Below are 13849 nucleotides of genomic sequence, written 5' to 3' on the forward strand. Positions count from 1 at the left end.
ACTGTACGTTTTGAATGCTTATAATATCTAAATGTGAATTTTGTCATTGTTTTGGAGCACCCTAGCTTATAGGAAACAGACATATTCATACTAAAAGCCAAAAAACTAGCGTTTTTGAATCATATGATATAACACACAAGGATGCAGGTGTGATGTGAAGTCACCTCAAAATGACGCTTTCTCCTTCCAGCACGGTAATGTTGTCGGGCAAGTGTCCGTACTCGGCCGCCTGAGCACCGGTGGGCCCTGCCAAAGAAAACGAGAGGAGAGACGGTGAGCACTGAGCATACAGCAGTTACTCCAGCAACAGAAGGTCCACTCGATCCCCGAGTCCCCCGGGCGGCATGGCGGGTACTGAAGACCTCATTGATCCTGGTCAGGCAGGATTTGTTTTTGTGGTTTTGCTTAGTTATTTGTGAGGAGAGAATAATAAGACCGCAAAACGACAGCATGGAGCCGTCGGCGCTGACCGTCAGCGGGCTTGAATAATGATTGGGCCCTGCCCCGCGATCCGCCTGGCCGTGCACTCGTCGAACAGACCTGATAATGAGCCCGGGGAAGAGGATTCGCACGCAAGCGGCAGAGCGTGAAATGAAGGGACCGCCGCTGCAATGGGAACACACACACACACACACACACACACACACACACACACACTCGCTCGAACGCAGTCACTTGTGTACAAACACATACACGTGCGTTTTATATGCACAAATACAACTACACACAGAAATCATACCGGGATACGAACCGAGCAGGACATCAGAGGAAATGTGAATTTGCTCGGGTTGTTTGCAGGTGGCACCAATTCCTTTTTAGTTTTCAAACGCTATTCTTGTTCTTATCTATTGAGGTTTTGCAAGATACACTCCAATTTCCTGTGCAAATAGAGATTAGTGTGTTACCATTGCTGCCGCATCAATGCTGCCAAATGCTTTTATTTTTATTATTATTTTTTACATATTTTATTTTATAGCATATTTGCCTTATTTGATATTATAAGCCAAATGGCTCTATTATATTGTTTTCTTGTTTTCTCTTGTTCTATGTACAGCAAACCATGGTTGTTTTTAAATGTGCTTTATAAAGAAAGATATTTTCAGTTTTCATTCAAATTAAATTTTTGGTAATTTTGTTGTGCTTTTGTCAATTTTATTAGTTATTTATCTTAAGTAATTTTAGAACTTCACCGTATTTTATTTCAGTTAACAATAACAATTATGTATGAAAGCTTGTTTCCGTCACTGAATAAAAAAAGTAATTGCTTGTTTTTCTCAGAATTGAGTGATATAAAGTCGCAAATGCGAGTGATAATAAAGTCTGAATTTTGAGTTGAGTTATAGTCAAAATTGCATGATATAATGTCACAATTGCAAGAAAAAGTTAGAATTGCTAGATTTAAAAGAAAAAATAATTGCAAGAAAAAAGTTGGAATTTTAAGAAAAAGGTCGTAATTGCGAGAAAAATGTCAGAATTGCGATATAATTACGAGTTATAAAGTAAGAATTGCATGATATGAAATCCTAATTGTGAGGGAAAGTCAGAAGTGCGAGAAAAAAGTCAGAATTGCGAGATATAAAGTCGTAATTGCGAGAAAAAGTCAGAATTGCAATATAATTACGAGTTATAAAGTACGAATTGCATGATGTAAAGTCGTAATTGCGAGAAAAAGTCAGAATTGTGAGATATAAAGTCGTAATTGCAAGAAAAAGTTAGAGTTGCGAGATTTGAACTAAACTAAACTACTGAAAGAGTTGTTACCTGTAGTGGAAGAGCCTCTTCTCAATATTATTAACTCGTCTTTATCTTTAGGTCATGTTCCAAGAATATTCAAGTTGGCAGTCATAAAGCCTCTCATTAAGAAGCCACAATTAGATCATAATAACCTAGCAAATTACAGACCAATATCAAATCTTCCATTCATGTCTAAAATACTAGAAAAAGTTGTGTCCGCTCAATTGTGCTCTTTCTTGCAAGAAAATGATATCTATGAAAAATTTCAATCAGGATTCAGGCAGCATCATAGCACAGAAACTGCACTCGTTAAAATCACAAATGATTTACTTCTAGCTTCTGACCAAGGCTGTATCTCAATACTAGTTCTACTCGATCTTAGTGCTGCGTTCGATACTATAGATCATAAAATACTATTAGATCGACTTCAAAATTACACTGGTGTTCAGGGACAGGCATTAAACTGGTTTAGATCGTATTTATCAGACCGCTACCATTTTGTCTGTCTAAATGGGGAAAAATCAAAGATGACGTCAGTAGACTATGGGGTGCCGCAAGGATCCGTGCTAGGCCCTCTGCTATTCTCAATATATATGCTGCCACTTGGTAATATTATAAGAAAACATGGAATTAATTTCCACTGTTATGCTGATGACACTCAATTATATATTTCATCACGACCAGATGAAAACGCTAAATTATCTAAACTGACAGCGTGTGTTGATGATATTAAACACTGGATGACGTGTAATTTTCTGCTATTAAATTCAGATAAAACGGAGGTGTTACTTATTGGTCCAAAAAAAAATTGCCCACAAAACCTCTCACAATACAACTTTAACTTGGAAGGATGTCCTGTCGCTTTATCCACTACAGTAAGAGACCTGGGTGTTATATTAGACCGCAACTTATCTTTCGAAAGTCATATTTCATATGTTACAAAAACGGCATTTTTCCACCTTAGAAACATTGCCAAGCTACGTAACATGCTATCTATTTCTGATGCAGAAAAGTTAGTTCATGCATTCATGACCTCGAGACTAGATTACTGTAATGCTTTATTAGCTGGTTGTCCTGCATCCTCAATAAACAAACTGCAGTTAGTTCAAAACGCAGCTGCTAGAGTGCTTACTAGGTCAAGAAAATATGATCATATAACACCAATTTTATCATCTCTACACTGGTTACCTATTAAGTTCCGTATCAATTACAAAGTATTGCTACTGACCTATAAAGCCCTAAATGGGCTAGCTCCAGTGTATTTAACTGATCTTTTATCGCCCTACAATCCATCGCGCTCTTTAAGATCACTAAACTCGAGGCTTCTGGTCATTCCTAGGATATCCAAGTCCACTAAAGGAGGGAGGGCTTTTTCACATTTAGCTCCTAAACTCTGGAATAGTCTTCCGGATATTGTTCGAGGTTCAGACACGCTATCCCAGTTTAAAACTAGATTAAAGACGCATCTCTTTAGCCAAGCATTCACATTATAATTACGTTTTATACTACAGTTAAATCGCACCAACAGCATTAATATTCTGAACAGCAGCTATGCTAATTATTTCCCATCTGCTTTTCTGTTGTTATCTCGGGACACTAGTCCCGAGGTAACTAGTTCGTCAGCTCCAGTTTGTATCCAGCCTCTGATGGAGACTTCAGATGCCCCGACACCTGTGATGAGACGACTCGACGCCTGTGAAGAGACGACTCAACGCCAGCGTTGTTATGGCCTAAAATAATACATGATTGATTAACTTATCCTAACATTTTTTCTTTAACATTCTCTTTTCTAACATTTTTCAATGTACATTTATGAAATGCACTTTCTGTGAAGCTGCTTTGAAACAATGTGTATTGTGAAAAGCGCTATACAAATAAATTTGAATTGAATTGAATTGAATTGAATTTGAACACAATTGCCAAAAAAAATTCAGAATTGCGAGAAAATAGTCAGAATTGTAAGAAAAAAGTCAGAATTGCAAGATATAAAGTCGCAATTGCGAGAAAGTCAGAATTGCAATATAATTACGAGTATAATGTTCGAATTGCATGATATAAAGTTGTAATTGCGAGAAAAATTTCCGAATTGTGAGATAAAACGTTGAAATTTCAAGTTATGAGGTCAGAATTGTGAGATATAAACTCGTTTGTTTTTTCTTTCTTCAAAATTGTACTTTATAACTCGCAATTGTGAGTTTATATCTCAATTCTGAGGGGGGAAAAAGTCAGAATTGCAAGTTATAAAGTCAGAATTGCAAAATATAAACCTGCAAATGCTGCAATTGTCTTTTAAATTATTTTATTCCATGGCAGAAACAAACTTCCATACATATGATGATCATAAGCTAACTTAATACATTTCAGGTGCTTTACTGTATGTGTCAGCTATAGGACTTAATTTCTCACAATTGAGACTATTATCTCACAACTAGCACTTTATTTCTCATAATTATCACTCAAGGTGTCTCACAAGGTGTCTTTATATCACACATCTGCAAATTTATTTATGGTAAATGAGAATGTATCTGTCATAATATCACCTTTATATGCATTTGGCAGACAATGGGAACACACACACTCGTGCACAAACGCCGTCACTTGTGTGTACAAACACATACACGTGCGTTTTCATATGCACAAATAAAACTACAGACGGAAATCATACTGTGATGCAAAGCGAGCAGGACATCAGAGGAAATGTGAATTTGCTCGGGCTGTTTGCAGGTGGCAAAAACAACGTCAAATTCCTTTTTAGTTTTCAAACGCCATTCTTGTTCTTATCTATTCAGTGTGCAAAATACGCTCCAATTTCCTCTGCAAATAGAGATTAGCGCGCTATCGGAACAGAGGCCTCTCTCTCCCGGCGTGGCTCCGTCGCCGGCCGCGTCAATACTGCCAAATGCCAGCGTCTTCCAGCTCTGCTCATAATCCCCGTCATAACCGCCACTGTCCTTAATATCTGCCGGCCAATATTTGGTCATCCTGCCTTCGAGGTTTAATATACGAGACACAAGTGCAGTCAAGAGTTAAGAAGCAGCCGGAAGGTCCGTGGTGTTTAACGTGCGCGCGGAGCCAGTGAACCGACAGCTTGCCAAGTGTGATTGGAGAGAGGAAGGGAGGAAGACAAAAGGAGACGGTGGATTTTAAGCAGAGCGGCATGTGATGGCCAAGCGCTGGGCTTTTTTAATTTGAGAGGGAGCCACGGCGGAGGCGCCCCAAATTGCTCCGAGTAATGAAAAGAAGCGTGGGCTGCATTGTCATGCACGTCATGCTATCGTACACAAATTGCATAAAGCTGCTTTGCATTATCCGCTGAAGTGACCGGCAATGGCAGTGCTAAATTAAGTTTTCTCGACTTCCGGCACACAAGGGCACGGACTGATTTATATTAGAGTAATTGCTTAATCATCTTTCATTATTTTCATTATTAATCATTCTTTTTAAAGAAAAGTGCTTCTGTGGATGTGTGTACGCATATATGAGCTAGAATGATTTTTGCAGAATGTATACCGTTTTAATGCACAAAGTGTTTTGCTTTGGTTAAAAATGGTGGTTAATATTACTTGTGCATTGCATTGTGAGTTATACATTGATCAGGCATAACATTATGTTTCCAATATTGTGTTGGTCCCCCTTTTGCTGCCAAAACAGCCCTGACCTGTCGAGGCATGGACTACACTAGACCCCTGAAGGTCCGCCGGCTTGCCTTCTTCCCATAGCTTTGTGTATTCGGACACTTTTCTATCAGAACCAGCATTAACTTCTTGAGCACTTTGAGCTCCAGTAGCTCGTCTGTTTGATTGGACCGTCTGTTTTGATAGAGACTGACCACTGCAGACCGGGAACACCCCACAAGAGCTGCAGTTTTGGAGATGCTCTGACCCAGTCGTCTAGCCATCACAATTTGGCCCTTGTCAAACTCGCTCAAATCCTTACGCTTGCCCATTTTTCCTGCTTCTAACACATCAACTTTGAGGACAAAATGTTCACTTGCTGCCTAATATATCCCACCTTCTAACAGGTGCCGTGATGAAAAGATAATCAGTTTTATTCACGTCACCTGTCAGTGATCATAATGTTATGCCTGATCGGTGTGTATTGCATACAGAAATTCTGCGTGCTGTACTGAAACGTAGATTGGTGTGCAAACACAGCCTAGAAGTGGCACCTAAAAATTAAAATGAATCAATTATCAATAAAAAAATTTTTTTGTAAATGTACAGTGCTTGATACATATATATACACTCACCTAAAGGATTATTAGGAACACCTGTTCAATTTCTCATTAATGCAATTATCTAATCATCCAATCACATGGCAGTTGCTTCAATGCATTTAGGGGTGTGGTCCTGCTCAAGACAATCTCCTGAACTCCAAACTGAATGTCAGAATGGGAAAGAAAGGTGATTTAAGCAATTTTGAGCGTGGCAAGGTTGTTGGTGCCAGACGGGCCGGTCTGAGTATTTCACAATCTGCTCAGTTACTGGGATTTTCACACACAACCGTTTCAAGGGTTTACAAAGAATGGTGTGAAAAGGGAAAAACATCCAGTATGCGGCAGTCCTGTGGGCGAAAATGCCTTGTTGATGCTAGAGGTCAGAGGAGAATGGGCCGACTGATTCAAGCTGATAGAAGAGCAACTTTGACTGAAATAACCACTCGTTACAACCGAGGTATGCAGCAAAGCATTTGTGAAGCCACAACACACACAACCTTGAGGCGGATGGGCTACAACAGCAGAAGACCCCACCAGGTACCACTCATCTCCACTACAAATAGGAAAAAGAGGCTACAATTTGCACGAGCTCACCAAAATTGGACAGTTGAAGACTGGAAAAATGTTGCCTGGTCTGATGAGTCTCGATTTCTGTTGAGACATTCAGATGGTAGAGTCAGAATTTGGCGTAAACAGAATGAGAACATGGATCCATCATGCCTTGTTACCACTGTGCAGGCTGGTGGTGGTGGTGTAATGGTGTGGGGGATGTTTTCTTGGCACACTTTAGGCCCCTTAGTGCCAATCGGGCTCGTTTAAATGCCACGGCCTACCTGAGCATTGTTTCTGACCATGTCCATCCCTTTATGACCACCATGTCCCCATCCTCTGATGGCTACTTCCAGCAGGATAATGCACCATGTCACAAAGCTTTTTTAAATCTACTTGCCAATCGAGTAAAAATAAAATGCCAGCAAAAAGACGAATGCTGATGGAGATTTTGGGCCCAAGACACACTTTGCATTACATTAATCTAAACAAGATGAATCAAAGATAATAACTCTGGCTGCGTATAAATTGACATTTTTATAATTTATTCTGTACACTAATGAACACTGCTGTATCCTACAGTGCATCGCACCCAATGTGACCTTCCAACTCCAGTGAGATGAATGAGTCAGATTTTTACAGCAGCTTTTAAAAAAGGGTGTTGCATGAAAAAACTCTGCAAAGTTCCAGTCCCTCCAGCGGGAGTTCTTCTCTACATCAGTGTCAGTGTTTCTGAACTCCTGAAACGCCTCCATTGTAGTCTTGAGTTTTCTTCTGGGAACGAACACGTCAAAATATTCCTCATTTAAATAATTCATATGCAGAATAAAGGGGCGGGGCCTGGTTGAGTTAGTTAGTAGTGTGTTGAAACTGGCGGTTATGGTAAGGGGCGGGACATTTCCCAAACACGCTGGAAGCGCTTGACCAATCACAACACACTGGTCCAACCGACCAATCAGAGCACAGTGTGCTTTTCAGAAGAAGGGGCTTCATAGAGACAGGAACTAAACAGCGGTGCTGCATCATCTGAAGTCCTTGCAGGAGCTGAGCCGTTGAATTATTAGAAAAATAATGCGCACCCGCTTCACGTCGTGACCGCATTACCACCTCGGGTGTGCATTATTTTTCAATAATTCATTATTTTGAGTCAATCATTCCGCTTATACTACAGTTATCACACCTCAAAACATTGTCCAGTTGATGTATTTCAAGACGTTTGTCAGGTTTTGTCCTTTAAACACTCTTGTGTTGAACTAATTTCTTACGCATCTAAACCCAAGCCTCCAAAACATAATTTTAGAGCTAGTAACGGAGGCTTGAGCCATTGATAGCAGTCTAATGCAGTTATTAATGCAGTTATTATAGAGAGAGAGAGAGCGCGTATCACTCCGCCAAATGAATTCAGTTATTTCAAAGGTCCTTACAAACAACAACAGCAAAAGAACCAAAACCCACAACGACACTGAGCAAGGAAATGCATATAGTAAACAATAGATTTTTTACCACACAATTACGTTTTATAATGTACGAAAAGCACATACTCTCTTTCTACACATTTCTCACTAGCGAGGTAATAAAGGCGCTATTCTTACAGTTTCATATGAAAGAGACGCACAAACTGAGGTAATTCACACACGCTCTCTCACTCTCTCTATAATAACTGCATTAATAACTGCATTAGACTGCTATCAATGGCTCAAGCCACTGTTACTAGCTCTAAAATGACGTTTTGGGGGCTTGGGTTTAGATGCGTAAGAAATTAGTGTTTTAAGGACAAAAACTGACAAATGTCTTGAAATACATCAACTGGACAATGTTTTGAGGTGTGATAACTATAGTATAAGTGGAATAATTGACTCTGGTCCATTGAATTATTGAAAAATAATGCACACCCGAGGTGGTAACGCGGTTACGACACAAAGCGGGTGCGCATTATTTTTCTAATAATTCAACGGTCCGTCGTCAAATTTGTTTTTTACTGAACCAGTATGGTTGAACGACAAATTTGCGACAATACCGTTTCGGGAAACAGTCGTGACTAACTAGTTGATTTCTTCATCGATGCATCGTGCTGTGGTAGTTAATCAGTGAGCTACGACACTGTAAAGGAAACTCAACCCAGAGCGTTACTGACAGACTGGGAAAAGAGGTGCTGCAACAATGGAGAATATGCGGAAAAGAAGGTGTTTTTTGAACATACAAGCATGACAAACTATTCTAGTAGAGCCCAAAAACAAAATCAAGACTTTAATTGTTCCCCATTAATATCATATTGATGTATTATTTGTTCAGACTACCAAACATTAAGACATTTAAATGCAAAATAACCATAGATGACAGGACAACTACAATTAAACATGTAGCATACTACATTTTCCACTGCATATTTTTTAATAAACAGCAGGCAATGCATAGTATGCACTGTGCAGTATGATGTTATCAGCACGCAAGTATTGCATTGCGAACATCCCTGAAATTCTCTGGCTTTAAAGCAAATTTAGTTGCTATGCGCTTCAGGGAAGCCCGGATGCAGGGCGCTTTTTCCTCCAACTCTCTAAAAAGCCAAGGTTCCTTCTGCTGTTGCGCTTTGTTCTCGATTTATGAAACAACCTTGCAGACGTCCTGACAAATAACAGCACAGTTCAATGAATCAAGCATTAAACCTAAAGCATCAAGGGTGATTCAATACAAAAATCTCCTCGTTTGACTTACTTCCATTTCTTCAAATACTTTGCATCAAGCGGATGATGCATGCACATGGTAAAGTCCCAGTGCATTATGGGGATGGGTATAAAACAGAGCAGGCTATTCCCAATTCCCTTTTCAATTCTTATCTTCACAGCTCAATTGGCACCTCAGATTTTAATACCTGGCAGGTTCTGCTCCCCAGCTTGGCGTTTTATATCTCTAGCTGGGTCAACACTCCCATGCCGCATGCACAAATATGCTTGATTATGAAGTGCTCCATTCTATTTTCGCTCTGTTGTGCAAACCACATCGGTCTTTTCCCAGGCTGATCCCAGCAGAAATGAGATGATGCACCAGGTTTGCTTACTGGAGTAAAATAATATTTGGGGGTAGTGAGAAATGCACCTGATAATACAACAAAACAGACAGGGCAATTAATAATAAAAAATTTTTTTAATTATGTTAAAATCACATTAAGTTTAATATCAGGTTGCCACAAACACAAGGGTGAATAACTATTCCCTTCCCAAACGTACCGGATATACATGCAATGTAGGGATGTCCCGAGTTGACCTCAAGGATCCATATTGGGGCCAATTAAGCATTTTTTAACTGATCGTATCTGGATTCAGAACGATGATCAAAACACAGATGGAGTCCATCAACCCTAATATAATATTGCTTGTTTCTGCTTCTTCTTCGCATGTGTTTTGATCAGAAGATTCAGTACTCTTTCAGAAGGTGTGTAATAGCGCCCCCATAACAGTGAAAACACGGAAAGCTGGACAAAGCTTTACCCATTTTCTGTTATCCGGGAGTGACGGGCGATGGATTTACTGCCAAGATGACAACGGCCAGCTCGACCCTACTTTACGCTTCAAAACTGCTCTTCAGAATCCTATGAGTGACGTCACGGACACTATGTCCATATTTTTTTTACAGTCTACGATTTAAAGCCGTGGTCTCCTGACGGAGGTACAGGTGGTGGTAACAGGCAATTTGGTTGACTATCTGCTGAAAATATTGGATTATATTGGAATTAGTAGTGATATTTGCCCCTTTTGTACATTTGAGCCCCTGCCCCTGAGAAACTCTCTGCACATCCCTGTATACGTTGGATTGATTTTAATAACTTGAAGCATGCACCAAACACTAGGAAAATACAAGTATCGGATCATGACTTGGTATTGGATTCGGCAGACACTTAATATTCAATGTATCAGATCGGATTGGGGGCACAAACAACTTGACCGCTGTATCCCTAGAACAATGCAATGTAAAAACGCTCTAGATAGACAGATAACCATAATGCATTGGCTCATAACACCGCCAAGGGCTGCAGGATGTGCTATAGGATCCACAACATCAGAGTTTCACGTTCTCAAATCTGTCACAACTCAATCTCCATCCCTACGGACCTAAGACAGTGTGTGAAAACAGCTGTGAAAGAGTCAGTACAAAGTAAAAGTGCCTCAGAGAGCGACATAAAAAACACATGAACCAAAGATGGCCCTTGATGCAGTTTCAGAAAAAGTGTCAGAGGCAGACGGAGCGGTTTATGATGGAGTTATACAGGACAAATTTTCTGCATTGATTGTGTAAATATGTTTAAAATGTAGTTACATTTAACAATAAAAAAAAATTGAAATGCAACTTTTAAATTGCAGTTTAAAAAAGTATTTGTCAGTAGCTTTTTTTTTTTATCCATTTAGCAAATTACCGGGAACAAAACAAAAAATAGCATTGGACGGTTCATCATCTGGGCTCCAGACTGAGACCAAAAGCTTGCATTTGCAACCTTTTTTCCTGCTGGTGCAACTAAATTGTGTTAGAGGTCGCATTGGTGCCACCACCACTGTGCCCTACTGATAAGAGCTGACATTACAAGAAACATAAAACGACAAACGAAATGAACGCAGAATGAAACCACACTACTCGTTTATCAGCTCGGACCAATAATAGATAGCGCAGTGCAAGCTCAGAACAGGTTTTCTCGCAGGCCACATCAAACAGCACAGACGTGGAAACCAGAAGATACATTGTGCCATGAATGAACACATTACATTTACATTTTATCCAAAAACGTACTACAGGGACAAAACATGGAGTAAAGTGCCTTGCTCAAGAACACACTGTTGGTGGCGACTGCTGGGATTGAACCAGCAACCTTCTGTGTATCAGTTCAGTGGTTTAACCCACTAGACCACCATCTTCCAAAGTCAAAAAAGGCTTTTCAGTCGACAAACATACAAATCAACAACAACTGTAACCATGGTATTGTGGCAGAAATAGTCAATTGTTTTTACATGATTCATTTGAGGGTACGTACAACCTTTTGAAAGTGAAATTCAAGCACTTTTCAAGGACTTTCAAGTGTTTCAAACTTTTTTTTCAAACACATCAAAGCTCTAATTTGTATCCAATTTAAATGTTCTTTTTAATGTGATGACTAAAAACATTATTTGTTTATCCTTTCAAAGATTGTCTAATTTGGGAAACTAAGCCACTGGTAATCAAACTTTTATGAAACACACTTTTATTTAAAAATAAAAAAGACATGAAATGACCACTATAACCAGTAGATGGCGGCAGAGAAGCACTTATTGGCATATAATAGCCATTCTTTCAAGTTTACAGGCAGATTCTTGTGGTTAACTGTGGTTTGACCATGACACACTTGCCAAACATGAACGTTTCACAAATTAGCATTACATGTTTTGTCTCTTATAAATGCACATTTGCTAGTAGCTTCAGTTGGGATGCAGATGTAAAGTTATGTTCATTATCAAAAAAACTGTAATATCTGTCAAACATCCTCATAAAATGTGGTCTTCCATAGTATTTTGGATCATGTTAACCACAGGTAAAACCATGCATTGCACCTCATTGCCATGGTAAAAAGTAACTGTATTGTTTCTTCGGTATTTGTTATGAAAAACAGTAGACATATTTATAATACAAATGCACTGTTAGCAGTAAATACTGTAATTATTTCCACTATTCCTTTAATACATTTAATGTCTACATAATAATATCAAATTTGATATGAGTTTCCCACATTTCTGCCACAATCCCATGGTTACAGTTAGTGTTACTACAGTAAATGCTGGTGATTTGTGGATTGAAAGCCTTCTAACTGTTTCGTTGTGGCTCAGTGTTTCAATGAGTCAGTGTTATTGAGAGTATCAGCGCTGTTTCATCTGTCTTTAAACTAGACTTACTAGACTACTTACAAAATATATATATAATATAAAATATAAAAGTGAAGAGCCATAAGCCAAAAAACAGAGCCAGAGGTTCAGGGACGGACAAACGTTACATCACATTTGAATTCTGAGAGATATAAATAAGTAAATAAAAATTAAAATAAACAAATAAATGAGGAAGTATCAATTAAACACAAGCCTCCCCACAAAACTTTTTTTTAAATAAAATAATGCATTTTTGTTACAGGAGGTAGATAAGGATTTAATGTATATCTTAACATCTTGAAAGTGAGAAAAATTGGGGGTAACTTTCATAGTTTTCCATTTGTGGATAAAATATTTTGCAAGCAAAATAATCAAGCTGCAAAGAAAAAAAATATTTTCATATTGCTTCTCAAAAATGAAAAACCCAAACAAAACATCCTTGAAATAAAGCTCAAAGTCTTTATATATAATGTTTACAATGAACTGGCAAATGTCTTGCCAAAGTTTTCTTGTATGATCACAATGCCAAAAAAGATGTAAGATAGTCTCTGGTTGCGAATCACAAAAAGTACAATTTGAAACTTTGACACCATGAACGTTTTGACGGGGAAATATCGATGAATAAGCTTAAAAGAAATCTCTTTGACCTTATTTACCAATAGGTACTTGTTAGGGAGAGTCCAAACCTTCTTCCACTAATGTATTCCATTTTGTAACAACATGAGGAGTGGAAACACAGTCATTGAGAAAAAGAAAACGAATATCTCTATTTTTTTTTTTATGTTGATTTAAAACATATCCTGCCTACATACGTGTCAGCCGGGTCTGGGAGAGGGTTACAAACTTTATGATGCCAAGGACCCCCCCAAATATGATGTACCTTTTAGGAGGGACCCCCTTCCTAAAAACCATCTATATATTTTTATGTAAATGAAAAAAGAAAAAAAAAAAAACATTTAAACCGTTAATAGTATAAATATATAGTAAGTGTGACATTATAAATACAACATATTGTTTCAAAACTTAATTTGGCTATACTTAATGTTGGCTGTATAAAACAGAAAACATTTAAAAATGATTTGTATAAGCAACTTTCACAATAATGTATGTAAGCATCTTACGTACTGTGTTAAGAATACTGCCTTACATTCCCAGTGAGCAAGATAAAGGGGATTATAGTGAGAAAAACTCACTAGATAGATACAAAGCAAACATGTACAATACTGGAAAGTATGTATACGGAAAGAAAGCAGAGAAACATTTAGAAATTAAACAGTTAGAATGTTCGGTAGACTTTATCTACACTCTAAAAAATGCTGGATTAAAAATAACCCAAGCTGGGTTGAAAATGGACTAACCCAGCAATTGGGTTGTTTTAACCCAGCAGTTGGGTTAAATGTTTGCTTAAAACAATCCAATTGCTGGGTTAAAACAACCCAATCGCGGGGTTAAAACAACCCAATTGCTGGGT

General features: G+C 38.5%; 1 protein-coding gene across 1 annotated transcript in view; it reads right to left on the reverse strand.

The window, feature by feature from the left end:
* iglon5 (IgLON family member 5) overlaps positions 1–13849 on the reverse strand; it is a 305750-nt gene that overhangs the window by 73711 nt on the left and 218190 nt on the right. Inside the window, exon 2 of the mRNA XM_079837615.1 lies at positions 165–246. Within this exon, the coding sequence (XP_079693741.1) occupies positions 165–246 (82 nt within the window). The remainder of the gene's footprint in view (positions 1–164; positions 247–13849) is intronic.

The sequence above is a fragment of the Gobio gobio genome (assembly GCF_949357685.1).
Source record: "Gobio gobio genome assembly, chromosome: 15".
In the NCBI taxonomy this organism is placed as follows: domain Eukaryota; kingdom Metazoa; phylum Chordata; class Actinopteri; order Cypriniformes; family Gobionidae; genus Gobio; species Gobio gobio.